We start from the raw sequence: 14,862 nt of genomic DNA on the forward strand, positions 1-14,862 counted from the left end.
CACGTAACCCACCCTCGGTGATCGACGCAACTTATCATTTGTTCATTATGTCGACTCAATCCGTCTCTTGTTCGCTACTCCTTCAATGCCTCGCTTCTTCACATCGACGTATCCATCGATTCCCTTTTCCTCCAACAACACGTCCCGTTTTATCCTTGAAAGAAATCCGACCATATCATCCACCCAAAAAAAACCCTAATTCCTTTCGCAAATATTCCACCAACTCATATCTTTCGATTGTGGATTGATGTTCTGGGATTCTTCAAAATTTTATTTGGTTTTCACGTACATCATCCCCCATATAATCCCTAATTATTAGCATTTGATTTTATCACTGAAACGATCCACAGTGGTGAATGTTTTGAATGCGAAACCAAAGAGGAAGGATTCAATTGCTCCATCTGATGCCACCATGTTTGATAAATGTACGTATCTTCACGAACTCTAATTTGATATTGAGTTTTAGTATTTGTTAGTGTTAATACAATAGTTGGATTTTCCTTCCCCCTTCAGGTTTCAATTAACATTTTATGCCCTAAATCTTCTTTACATTCTTTCATGTGTCACAATTAAGATACTGTCAAAGGTTGTAAAGCCAAGAACCTAGAAGAAATAAAGAAATTTATGAGTTTGTTTTCACCCTTTTTAAAAAAACAGATTACCCAAACTTTTAAGAAGGTTGCTATTGCACTATCAACAATCTTTAAAGTAAGTGAAAATTGATATATTGGTTATATGAACATTAAGTAGCCATTTTGTAACATCCGGACTTTCATATATATTATTGTGTGTTTAAATTTTGGAATTTATGGAGTGACTCGACGAGTTGTGAGTCCAACTTGCCGAGTAGGGTCGAAGGGACTCGCCGAGTCCATGGCCTGACTCGACGAGTCGGTGAGGGTTTGTCCCGATGAGCTTGATCGTGCGATAACTCGACGAGTTGGGAGTCAACTCACCAAGTTGAGCTGGACTTTCATGAGACTTCTGAAGAAACGAGGGGACTCGACGAGTCGCAATAGTGCACTCGACAATTCGGGTCAAACACAGACTGTTGACTCGAGTTTGACTTATGTTAACTTTAGGGTTGGGTCAATCATGAGTAATGGAGACCATGGAGGGGTAAAATGGTCTTTTATCCACTTCAAGAGTTAGACAGAGAAAGAGAGTATCCTTTGGTGTATTTGAGCATGAATAGAGTATTAATTAGAGGTGTTATCCTATGTGTTAGGCGGAGGCTAGTTCAGGATTTCCGAGTACGAGGCTGTTACTGGCTAGCTTGCGAGGTGAGTCTTCTCACTATATTTTACCTAGAGTGGTACTTATGTGTGACCAGAGGGTCTTATGTGCTTACTTGAGTTATACATTTTGTCTGTGTGATATATATGTTATGTATGTGTTACTGAGACCGAACCGGAGGGTCTAACGAGTTATGAGACCGGAGGGTCCTCACTAAGAACGGACCAGAGGGTCCAACGAGCCGTGGGACTGGAGGGTCCCACTGAGACACATAAACCGGAGGGTCTTACAGAGTTATAACCTCGCGTGGCTAAAGTGTTGTATGTGGTATTTTGGGGAACTCACTAAGCTTTGTGCTTACCGTGTTATGTGTTATGTGTTTCAGGTTTTTTCAAGATCGCGGGAAGGCACCGACTTGATTGTACACAACAGTGAAAGAGTTATGTTTTGAAGATCCTGGATTTTAATCAAACAATTATGGAGTTGCGATTTGTAAATTAAATAAATGAGATTTTTTGTGAAATGTGTTATGAGAATTGTGCGATTTAAAATGAAAATTTTATATGAAATTTACGGTGTTACACATTTTACTTAAAAAGTATATCATGTTTCTATTACTGTAGATATGCTACTTGACGAGTCATGTAGGAATTCAGATGTTAAAATCCCATATTTAGTTAATGAGTTCAATTTTTTCATGAATTGAGATTGTTCTATTAAATCTTGTAAAGAACCCATCTTTTTCAAAATTGAAAAGGCCATCTATAACAAAAAAATGTCAAAAGATTGTTGTTTTTGACTTTTGACATTCACATTTTTAACAATTTTCCAAAATTGCACGGAGTTGGCTTATCCACTTAGACTTTTAGATGACCCAAAAGTGATTGCAAATATATTTTAGTTTGTTTTATCAATAATACATCTTTTGTTTTAGTAAAATTGATGGTGAATCATTTTAACATAACTAAACAATTATTGTTATTGAATCTCAGAGGAAAGTGTTAAGGAATGTAATGAAGCTCCTTTCTATTTATGAAGATGATACCGTCTTCAACCAAATAAATACTCAATTCAAATTGTACCATTTCATTTCAGATCCTATATATTCCTTTCAAATAAAGCCCAAATGTGATTGAATTTTGTTGATATTAGGTCAAGAACAACCCTACAACATTTTGGAAGTATATTGTTACTGCATTAATGATCAAAGGTGATTATTGGTTCAAAAACAGTAAATTATTTCTTTATTTTAAATCAAACATTAAACTTTTTAAGCTATTACTTTTTGTTCCAACGTTTAATAGTTTTTATTCGAGTTTAATAGGATAGTGTGGTACTTCCGTAGGGCAAGGGGTTTCCATTTAGTCTTGTTTATTTATATGATTTTTTATTACATTTCTTTTAGGAAGATATCTTTAATATTACATCTGGACTACTATTGAAAAAATATGGTGATGAAAAATGTTTATCTATGGCCAATAGCTAACCAATATGTTTACTTATGAACGGTGTGCTTCATTTGTAGGTGGATATGCACTGCACATGTTGTTGCAAGGTAATCATCTATTTTTTTTTCTTATTTGAGCTTACCCTATCATATGAATCATTCCGTATTAACTTAATCTTTCATTATAAAGAATATGATCAGGCTACAATTAAGTTTCATATACTTGAATAGTAACGATGTGTGTGTGTGTGTGTTTTATTGGGGAAACATTGAAGCAAAAGTGTTCAATTAAAATAAAAGGTAACAATATATTGTTGGTGTTTTATCTGATATTTTTGTATGACATGGTTATCTTTCTACACACTTGATAGTTCAAATTAAACCTTTAATAAGAATCAAAGTTATGTCTACACAAATATCGTATATAAGTATTAATAACAAAGCATAAAAATGAGATGCAAGACAGGATTTGTGCTTCATTTAAGTCAAACACATGAATTGATTCACACACACACACAAAAAAAAAACATTAAGGGGGAAGGGTGTTCTTAGAGTATTGAACTTATCATAGCACAACATCCATTAACAAGACAAGATAGAAGTAATGAATCACTTTTTTTTCAATTATATAACAAATCACTTAACTATTTTATTGCACGAAGTATATGTTCTTAAGGTTGTAGGTTGTAAAAAAAAAACTTTTAAAGTCTCAAATCCTTCTATTCATGCTTATTTTTTAGGTCATGCCCAATCAAGAAGTAGTGGACATAGCAATAGAGATCAATGGGCAACCAAAAAACAAGTGTTTAAATCCATAAATAGAGACGTCGAAGATGGTATTTCATGTATGGTATATTGAAAACCCACCAATTTATAGCATTGTGCTTCTACTTTTTTGGTTATTAGCACAATCCACATTATATAACAGTAAAATAAATACCTAAAGTACCCTCCGTGGGTCGTGCTTAGCACGAGCTTCAAACTTTTCTAGTGTGTGTGTATATATATATATATATATATATATATATATATATATATATATATAACTTTGAGTTGATTACACTAAAGATCTATGTGGTTTGGTTAATTTGTATTATTGGTTTGTAATTTTATTTTAACTTGGACAATCCTCATGATATGCTTTTGTTGTGTGGTTGGTACCTGACCGACATAAAAAGACTATGTTGTCTGTAATATTTTTTTAAAATTATCCTTTGCCCCAATTATTTCCCATCCAGACCGCCCACTCTCTCCCTCGTCGACAAATTTTTCGTCTTTGGCCGGGCGGACGTCGTCTCACTGACGATAGATGCAGCAAGAACAGATGGTTCAAAACATTTTTGGCGTTAGGGATGTGTGAAAACACAATATCATACTGAACCATTATCATTTCCACCAAAGTGAATGGATATTGAGAGAGACAAAATTGTATTACTAACTGCATATTTTCATTCCTTTCCTTTAATTTATTTATTATTATTTTTTTTGTATTCTGGAATATGAAAATACAGTCTATGTTTTCATTTCCCTCTCTTTCTTTTATCTCCTTGTTTTCCTTTATTTAACTCTGGAAAACAGAGCAATTACCATCAATAAGATATTGTCTTTGGATAGCGTATTCATTCATCACATTTATGAAAGCGGCCATTGGGCAATCAAATTGTTGAATACTAATGGTCACATACTAGGATTTGGGTATTTGCACATTAGTAAGTAGGATGAAAGAATATTGAGAATTGATATTTAGCATACTAATAATAATAACAGTAAGAAATACAGTATATCAAGATATTTATATACTATGACAGAACATAACATTCTAACCGAACATCTTTACATAATAACCAACCACACACAATCATTTCGACAAGCACAAGTAGGTTTAGGTTTTCAAAATATAAGAGTACAAAAGATGGGGCAAATATAACATCAAATCCATTTTCAAGATCCGAATCAAAGTTTCTGCAGTCTTTCCTATCTAAATTCTTCCACCAATCATAGTACCTCAATGAAACCTCACATTGAAACGATCATGATGGAATGAAAAACCTCACAAACTTGCCTAATATGTAACATAAGTGATGTAAAGGAAACATACATATGTAAATACTAAAAAGGAAACGGAAGTACACATGGTTCTCTTCAGATGTCATGAGAACTTGATGACACAAGCTGTAGAGTTCCTTTTCATTGTTTCTATTTCAACCCTCGCCTCCATTCTCTTCTTTATATCTGGTCGCGGAGTCTTTGACCACCAGACGTCCATCCTCTCCAAAACACATGCATGCTTTAAAACACATTTGAGGAAACCTATTTCTGAGTTATCCGCATGAAAGTTCTTGAAGGTCAATGTCTTGAGGCAATTGGAGATGCATTTAGGTATCAATGACCAAATTGAATAGTTCATACCAAGGTACCTGTCGCGCATGAATCCCTATACACCATTTTTAGAAAACCTTGTGTTAATATCATAATCGTTGGGATGATGTTTTTAGCTTTTTGAGAATTGAGTAATTCACCTCAGAGAAACAAATAGATTGTAGAACTGGACAGAAGGAAAGCAAATCCATCAATACTCTAAATGTATGCTTCCCAATTTTCATACTCAATATTAAATGGCTCAGATTTGGAAACACCGGAAAACGGAACAGGTTGTTATCTGCAAATACAAGAGACTGCACACAAAATTCAGTGTGGGAGGGTTGTGCAAAGATGTGAGTTCTTTATATATTCCATTTAAGATGTAAAAATTAGATTGCCAATTACCTCCAAAGTACGCCTGCATAACTTCAAAGAAACAACATATTGTAGTTGTTTGAGCAGACCAATAACTCGACCCGTGACTTCTTTTTTCCACTCGGGAGGAATGTAAACGCGTGCGTTGACCAGGGACGATGTATTACTCAAGATAATCTCGTTTGATAGAAATCCGATATATTCAAAATATGTAAGATTTTCTGCATCGATTTTGATCTTACAAACACTAGTAGGATCATACAATGGCTCCTGAAAGTGTAGAATATCCTCCTGAAAGTGTAGAATATCTTCTATGGTCAAGCTCTTTAAGGTGGAATTAGAAATGACGATGTTGTTCAAGTTCATCCAGTTATGTGATAAAACCAACTCCTCTAGAACTGGACAGCCTAACAGAAGCTTTTCTGCATGATCATCATCCGGGAACACAACAGAAAGTAGGTGCAGGGTTTTCAGACATGGAAAAGAAATGCAAGATGGGAGTTCAGTAACATAATAATTTGATCTTATTTTCAGGCTAACCAATGATGTTCTATCAAGAATAGACCAAGGAATCATAGATGGATCCTCTCGAAAGAGAGACAGATCAAGCTCCTGAACATTGTGCATGATTGCATCAGAAATCCATGAATGTATTTGAGAATTTTGTATTTGAGATTCTTCATAGCTACTAACACATGTTAGACGAAACTTTATGATATTCGATACACCCCGTAATCGGAGGACTCTTTCTATAAAGTTCATGAAGGAAGTAACATCAGGCTGACGACGATCATGAACCTTTCTATCACAAACAAATAGATCATCATAATCGATGTCGGAGACAGAACAAAACAATAAATCATCAAAATCGATGGTGGGGGCAGAAGCCCAGAGGTTCTTCCATCTTGTTGATAATATGGATGTCTTTACCACTTCTTTGGTTGGCATAAATGATAGGATATGGTGAACAATACAGTCAGGTAGATTGCTGATATAATCGACCATATCACATATATGTTCAATTTCATGTTGCTCATCGCCTCTGTGTTCACCCATGGTTAGCCTCTTTGATTTCCTAATCACTGTGTAAAGGCAAAAATGTCATGTTTTAGCTTCTTCAAAATCAACTAAACTAAAAGCATTCACGAGAAATAATATAACTTTATCCTGATATATGACACACGCATCAAAGAGTATTTTTTGAGCTGTGCCCTAATGACATCTCTACCATAGTATACGCATAAACCCTAGACATGAATGCTAAAAAACGATATCTCTTGATTGTTAAGAGAAATACGATAAACAGAATTCAGCTTCCATATAAATAAACGAGGACACGATTTGTTTCTGCATATAAGATGTTCATAACTGATACTGTAAGACATTAGCAGAGACTTGCATATAAAGACATAGGGAGAGGAATAGAGAGAGAGAGAGAGAGAGAGAGAGATGCTGACTTTTGATCCTCCGTTCGTGACTCTTTATCGACGAATGGCCGAGAGTTTTACCGGAACTCGGGGTGTTGAGAGTGCGAGGGAGTTGAGTTCGAAGGAAGGAAGGAAAGAAGGGGCGGGCTTTCTTTCCCTCTCCCAATTTCTTAGAATAATTTGACAAAGTCACAAAAACCGTCCTTCTAGTTTACAAAGGAGACCACATATGGTCTTTTTGAAATTTTTTTTACAACGGTAGTTCATATGGTAAAAAAGACCTTTGCTTTAGACCATGTTAGAAATCACAATCAAGTAGGTTTGTCAATTGATGACACGACACGACAAAAATATATGATATGAAACGAAATTGAGACAGAACTGAATTTTCAATTCGTGTTCGTGTCAAGTGTAAAAAGCACAATGTCGTGTCGTGTCGTGTTCGTTTTCAAAATTAGACATGATGAAATTGATATGATTTAGCATTTTTTTTGTCGTGTCATGTATAATTAAAAATTAATTAAATAAACTAATTGTTATCTTATGTTATTTTTGTTGTGTCGTGTCGTTTTTTAATTGGTTCATTTTTTAATTGGTTCGTTGTCGTGTCGTGTCGTGTCATACAAAAAACACGACACAATGGCTTGATTTGTCACCCCTACAATCCGGTTGTGTGTACTCTAAATAAAAAAGAAAAAAAATATATGTAAGTATATGAACTGGTTGCAATTTGAACTGACTAAATTTATTCACAACCCAACCAACTATTGAAATATTACTTTTTTTTCTTTCATTTATATATACAACAAATACTATCCACCAAACATAATATTTTATTATTTATTAACAAAATTATTTAAACAAAAATATACATTAAATATATATTTCAAATATCAATATCAGTACTATATTATATTTTGTTTGTAGAAAATTAATAAATAAAGGTATTGGTATATTTTTATATAGTGTTTGTAGTAAATATAATGTATAATATTATGTTTTTATATTTTAAAAGAAAAAAAAATAAAAGAACATAATACATGTCGCACTTTCCAAGTCAATCGCTTGTGACGTTGGGCGTCAAACTATGTTTGTTGAAAACAATCATAACCATATTACTTTTTATTTCATTTATATCTACAACAAATACTATCCACGAATCGCTTGTGACGTTGGGCGTCAAACTATGTTTGTTGAAAACAATCATAACCATATTAGGTTTTCTTTCATTTATATCTACAACAAATACTATCCACAAATCGCTTGTGACGTTGGGCGTCAAACTATGTTTGTTGAAAACAATCATAACCATATTACTTTTTCTTTCATTTATATCTACAACAAATACTATCTACGAATCGCTTGTGACGTTGGATGTCAAACTATGTTTGTTGAAAACAATCATAACCATATTACGTTTTCTTTCATTTATATCTACAACAAATACAATCCACCAAACTCAGTATTTTATTATTTATTAACAAAATTATTTAAATCAAAATATACATTGTTTAATGGTTTTAAATATACATTTTAAATATATCAATATCATACTTTGTTTGTAGAGAATTAATAAATAAAAATATTTGTATATCTTTTTATAATTTTTGTAATAAATATAATGTATAATATTATGCTTTTAAAGTTTAAAAGAAAAAATTAAAAGAACATAATATATTTGGCATTTTCCATGACGTTGGACGACGTAAGAGTATATTTATTGAAAACAATCATAATAACAGTTTGACGTGTATAAAATAAAAGCCATTTTAATGCATCCAATACCTAAAAAAGCGGATGAAAAGATGAAGACGAATCCATGACCGATCCAAATTTTAATGAATATATATTAAATAATATGTTTACTAAAAATTGTAAAAAAAAAATTATTAAAATTCTTCTTAAAACTATCCTTATGGTTTGGTCCATAGGTTTGTGTAACTTCCGAAGGATAAAAAGTTTATTTTATCAGAGATTAACAGTCAAGAAAACAAAATGACACAATAGATTAATGGGTTATCAAATATATCTATGATCTATAAAGGGGTGTTTTGCATTAACCTTAGGAATTAAGGGACGAAATCTGTAACTTGTAAGGGTGTATATACATATATAATTAAAGAAGATGGAAATAATACCACTCCAATTATATGACCGATTTCTCCCTCAAACTCGATCACACTCTCAAGATTTTAGCGGCGACGCCAATGGCAATTTAACTCTTCCTCATTCTTCAATAAATAGTCTCAAACGAGAGCATCTACGATTCCGTTAATCTACAGTACATCAACAATCTCAAATATTCGCTCAAAGTCAGCTATTTCTCTTTGATAAATAGTAAGATCAATTTTGAAGATCTTATTTGAGTAAAAAAGCATTCTTTAGTAAATGCATCCCCTCCTCTTTTATTTATATTAAGCTGAATGTTGTTTTTCGTACTTATCACATGATGATGAAGCCACTGAGTTCATTCATGTTATTTGGTTATTTCGATTTAGTCTCTCCAGTTATTATAAAAGAAGTAATCAAAGAACTATCAAGCTATTTAGCATAACAATTAGTTTTATCGGATCAATAATTCTAGGGTTTGTATTATGTATGTCATACACCTTCTGCACCAATTTACCATAAGGATGATCAATATATACGATTCCATTGTATCTAGGATTTATAAATATTGCCATCCATAAATTAGAACAAATCAAAGACTGCTCTTCGTTTGTTCATTCGCGTTAAGAAAGTAATTTATATCGATTTTTGAGTCCTAAAATATAGTTTGACCGTTTAAGTGATGATATGCTGAAAAGCCTTGATGATCTGGTTAAATTGTTTTTCTTGAATGTTTTCTGTTTATTTGATTTTGAAGGAAGCTAAATAAACTTGACTTTTTGCATGTAGGCTGTGTGTGGGAAATCAAAGAGGCTGGCCATGAGTGAACACAGAGGCCACAAGCAACATGATATTGATTTCAGCAATCTACCTGATTGTATTCTTGATCAGATCCTGTCTTTTATGCCCACAAAAGATGCTGTAAAGACATCTGTATTATCTACAAGATGGAAGAACCTGTGGGTTTCTGTTCCCAATATTGATTTTGATGATGCATTGTTGTGTGCTAGAGAGGTTGATGGTTGGCGTAGGCCTCATGTGACTTCCTTTGTGAACTTTGTAGAAAGAGTTCTACGCTTATGCAATCCATCGAAGATGGAGAAGTTTCGTCTATCATGTCGTGTTTTCCGTGATGCATTTCAGATACGTTCATGGATTTCTCATGCAATCATGCACAATGTTCAGGAGCTTGATCTATCTCTCTTTGCAAAGGATCCATCTATGATTCCTCGGTCTGTGTTTCATAACACATCATTGGTTAGCCTTAAAATAAGAATGGATTGTGCTATTCAACTCCCATCACATGTTTCTTTTCCATGCCTGAAAGCCTTGCAATTGTCCTATGTTCAGTTCCTGCATGATGATTTTACAGAAACGTTTCTCTCAGGCTGCCCAGTTCTTGAAAAATTGATATTATTCAATAACAGCTTCAAATCGAACATTACAATTTCAAGTTCCTCTTTAAAGAGCTTGACCATACGTGATCTGTCACGGTTTGGGGAAATCGATGATCTTAGTGGCTGTAAGATCAAGATTGGTGCAGAAAATCTTATTTGTTTTGAATATATCGGATATCTATCCAACCGGATTATGTTTAGTGATACATCATCTCTGGACATATCATTCATTAATATTCCGACTCACAATGAGAGGCTACAGAAAGTTGCAAACCGAGCTATTGATCTACTTAAACAACTACAATATGTCGTGTCTTTGAGGTTATCTAATCTTACCTTGCAGGTAATTTACAATCTAATCTACATATTAAATGGAATATATAGAAACTCGAATCTTTGTGCCAACCTTGATAAACTAACTTTGTGTTTTGCGTGGTTTTTTTCCCATGCGAAGTCTCTTTTATTTGCAGATAATATATGTTTTCCCGTGTTCTCGAATTTGACCGATTTAATGCTGACTACGGAAATCGGGATGAATCATACATTTAGAGTACTGATGGGTTTGCTTTCCTGTTGTCCAGTTCTACAATCTATTTGTTTCTCTGAGGTGAATTACTCTATTCTCAAAATTGAAACATCATAACCATCACCTTGATGGCCTATTGGTGGAAGGCTTGCAAAGTCATTCTCCAAAGGGGAGTGACTCAGGCTCACTCTCCGCTTAGTTTAATTGAGGGGTCCAGATGGACAAAGGACAAAGGGCCCCGTAGACCTGGCAATTCATGTTTGTGTCGTGTCACATGTCAGCCACTAATTTTACATGACAAGAATTGTAAAACGTGTCCGGATATGAAACACAAAGAGGACACTCAAATAATTTGTGTAACACGTGACAAGGCACGGATACAATACGTTTTTAACCATGTTACACGAAAACCACGTATACTATATTTAAGCTCGAAAAAACAAGTAAAACAATTTTAATCCAAATTACAAGCTCCCAACTACTATCTATACGTGTTTACGTGTGTGCTATACGGATTGCGTGTCACATATATTTTATTCATATCTTATTAGGGTAATTCGTGTCTGACATGTGTTTGACACAAAACACGAATTTTTAAATTCATGTTGACACGAATAAACCCGAATTCCCCAAACCCATACATGAAAAACATGTGTTGTGTTTGTATCGGTGTCGGTCGTGACTCATGTCATGTATTAAATTGTCGGGTCTAGGGCCCGGAGGTTGCCCGTGGAGTCCACCATAATAAGAATAATAATAATAATAATAATAATAATAAAAAAGTTCAGCATAATAAAATAAAATATTATGGTCATCAACACATGGTTTTCTATAAATGTTGTACAGGGACTCATGCACCTTGGTGAGAACAATTTAATTTGGTCATCAATACCTATATGCATGTCGAATTGCCTAAAGATAGTGGCCATGAAGAACTTTCATGGTTATGATTCAGAAATATGTTTACTAAAAAATGTTTTGAAGACTGCGCGTGTATTGGAGAGGATGGATATTAGGTGGTCTGAGACTTATCTACGAGATCTGAAGAGGAAAACAAATGCGAGGAAGGAATTGGAAAAGATTGTAAAGAGCTCTCCTGCTTGTGTCATCAAGTTCTCGTGAAACCTCAAGAAACCCGTACCCACCTCGATTCCTTTTTTAGTATTTCAGGATTTTGGATGCTAATTTCCGGTATATTGAATCTAAGGTTAATTACACTTGATGTTATGTCTGGAGTCGATACTGTTCTAGCTTATAACTTCATTGCATTTGGGTCGTAAGTGCACTTTTTCTGTGATGATATATTTAAATGAAGTTCACAAAGTATACTTAATTACTTATGTCAAATGACACAGCCTCTCTTGTATGCATGTGGTAGACACAAGTATACAATTCATATAGTAGTGGAAATAATTTTGAACTAATTAAGACTCGTTTGCTTGTAGCAAATAGTTTTTGCTTTTCTTGGAAAAATATTTTAGAGAAGAGAAATTAAATTCCGTTCTTCTATGCCTACAAATATTTCTACCAACTAAAATTATGACAAGTGTCATCATTCCATAATTTAATTTTATTTGACATATTTCAAATATACTTTTATTGAGATAATTAAAAATATGTAAAATCATGACATATGTCATAATTTTAATAGGTAGGAATATTTATAGGCGTAAAAGATAGAAGACAATTTAATTTCTCTCTAGAAAAAATGGTGGATTTTTTGTACTCAGTAAATAAAGTTAGAAAACACGTTTAGTTAAAATTGATTGTGTTTTTATTTTCAACTGTATTCGGTTTTCTTATAAAAGTTTTTAAAAGGAAATTGTAGAGTTTTCATATTTAGACTTTAATAGAAAAATTAGAAAACAAATTTAGTTAAGAGTGATTGAGTTTTTATTTTCCATTTTACATAAAGTGATCAGTTTCTTCTTTAATTGTTATTTGGAAAATTGCCTTTTAGCCCATAAAAATCTTTAATATATATTATAATAGACATCATCTTAAACAATCTTGTAACATCCCGAAATAGCAAGAGTAGAGTTGAAGGGCTAAAAGTGTAATTTGGGAAAGAGTGACTCGGCGAGTCCATGGATGGACTCGACGAGTAGAGTCGCGACTTGGTCGCGTGTTAAGTAGCCGACTCGGCGAGTCAATGAGATGGACTCGGCGAGTAGGCGCTGAGTAGAGAAAACCCTAATTCTCGGGGTTGAGCCCTATATAAAGAGCATTATGTTTCTTCCCCAGCCTCTTTATCATCCCCTTGAGTCCCAGAAACCCTAAATCGCGGAGAAGCACCATTGTTGAGTGGATTGGAGCTTGGAGAAGAAATTGTTGAAGAAAGTTTGGGAGTTTGAAGGTGTGGAGCAAGGGGCTTTGCTTGGATTCGAGTTTCCTTGCAGATTGGGGCGTTCCTTTGAGGTAATATCTCGTTCTTAGGCTATTGTTATATTGTTTCTTCATTTTGGGGTTTGAGGGAAGCTTATCTTGAGTGATATTGAAGTCTAGAGGTTAGATCTGAGGTTGCTACCTCAGATCTGGAATGGATAAGAGTTGGAATGCATGAAAGTCCCTGTGATGAGTGTTGGATGAAGCTGTCTTGTCCCAAACCTTAGCCCTAATGTGCATAAAGCATAGATCTCTTTGGATTCACGTAAAGTTTGCCACTTTACGTGATGGATGAGTGGTAGGAGGCTAGATCTATGTTTTGGATCAATTGCATGGTCTGGAATGCTTCTGTATGGATTCAGACCGGTGGTACTCGGCGAGTCACATGGGTGAACTCGACGGGTTGCTTGAAGATGAGCTGGGACTCGACGAGTTGGAAGAACAACTCGGCGAGTCGGATGAAGATGGCCTGGGACTCGGCGAGTTGTATGAACAACTCGACGAGTAGGTTGAAGATAGCCTTAGACTCGGCGAGTCTGTTCTGGACTCGGCGAGTCTTGTCGAAGAGTCCTGATATTCTTTGGTTGAGTCGAGAATCGGTGAGTCAAGGGATGACTCGGTGAGTTGTGTGCGAATGGACTCAGAGTTGTTGGACTCGGCGAGTCTCGGGGTGACTCGGCGAGTTAGGTCGCGGATTGAGTGAAGTTTTGAGTATGGGAACTCGGCGAGTCATAGGGTTGACTCGGCGAGTAGGGTCAGTCAGGGGTTGACTTTGACCTTGTCTTTGACCAAGGCTTAACCAGTGGTTTCCAGGGGTATTTTGGTAATTGTTGTTTATGGTTTTGAGTTCAGTGCATTGGTGGCTGTCCAGTGGTGGAGATCGTTTCAGTGATCGGAGCAGCTTGAGTTACCTGTTCAGTCGACAGTTTCGAGGTGAGTTATCCTCACTATATCGATAGGGTTTAAGGCACCAAGGCCAACCCTTTTATCGGATGGAAATCCGGGTAGTTGTCTGTTGTTATGATATTGCGGGTTATGGGTCGGAAGGCAATATGTTATGGGTCGGAAGGCGTTATATGTTGTGGGCCGGAAGACATTGCGATGTGGACCGGAAGGTCATGGCCTGGAAAGGTGTATGTGTGCATTTAGTATGTTGACTGATTCGTAGCGTGATGTTATGCTAGCGACCGGCTAGGCTGGTATCTTGGTTAGGGTAATGCTATGTTATGTGATATGTTGATCGATTGCTGACTGTGAACTGTTATATGATTATATGTTATGTGCATGGTTACTTGGTCTGGAGTGTGACCGGTATGCATGGTTGATGTATGTGCTGTTATGATATGTATGCTTTTTATGTTGTGGGCCGAAATTGACATGATTAGCATTTATTTGTCGTGTTTTTCGTGTTATGTATGATTAAATATTAATTAAATAAACTAATTTTTTTTATTATGTTATCTTTGTCGTGTCGTGTTTGTCGTTTTTTAATCGGTTCGTTTTCGTGTTATTTAAAAAAAAACTCGACATCGTGTCATGTCGTGTCGTGTTCGTGTTACATAAAACATTGTCGTGTCGTGTCGTGTCAGACAAAAACAT

At 34.9% G+C, this 14,862-nt stretch overlaps 2 protein-coding genes and 1 long non-coding RNA gene across 3 annotated transcripts; 2 read left to right on the forward strand and 1 right to left on the reverse strand.

Moving 5' to 3' along the window:
- Positions 1-1,805, forward strand: LOC145062257 (uncharacterized). Its single transcript, XR_013687497.1, has 3 exons — positions 1-425; positions 1,229-1,283; positions 1,622-1,805. It is a non-coding gene; the product is annotated as an uncharacterized LOC145062257 (long non-coding RNA).
- A 2,791-nt stretch (positions 1,806-4,596) lies between these two features.
- On the reverse strand, positions 4,597-6,991 carry LOC145064752 (F-box/LRR-repeat protein At3g58900-like). Its single transcript, XM_079012127.1, has 4 exons — positions 6,877-6,991; positions 5,450-6,501; positions 5,203-5,358; positions 4,597-5,117 (listed from the first exon to the last, which is right to left on the reverse strand). Coding segments are annotated over exons 1-4 (1,494 nt in total). The 5' UTR covers positions 6,878-6,991; the 3' UTR covers positions 4,597-4,832.
- Positions 6,992-9,750: 2,759 nt separating this feature from the next.
- Positions 9,751-12,156, forward strand: LOC145062289 (F-box/LRR-repeat protein At3g58900-like). Its single transcript, XM_079009913.1, has 3 exons — positions 9,751-10,695; positions 10,807-10,959; positions 11,725-12,156. Exons 1-3 carry the CDS (start codon positions 9,775-9,777, stop codon positions 11,998-12,000), a joined length of 1,350 nt encoding a protein of 449 aa, XP_078866039.1. The 5' UTR covers positions 9,751-9,774; the 3' UTR covers positions 12,001-12,156.
- Positions 12,157-14,862: the final 2,706 nt, after the last annotated feature.

The sequence above is a fragment of the Lactuca serriola genome, chromosome 7, assembly GCF_051521515.1.
Source record: "Lactuca serriola cultivar US96UC23 chromosome 7, Lser_US96UC23_V15, whole genome shotgun sequence".
In the NCBI taxonomy this organism is placed as follows: domain Eukaryota; kingdom Viridiplantae; phylum Streptophyta; class Magnoliopsida; order Asterales; family Asteraceae; genus Lactuca; species Lactuca serriola.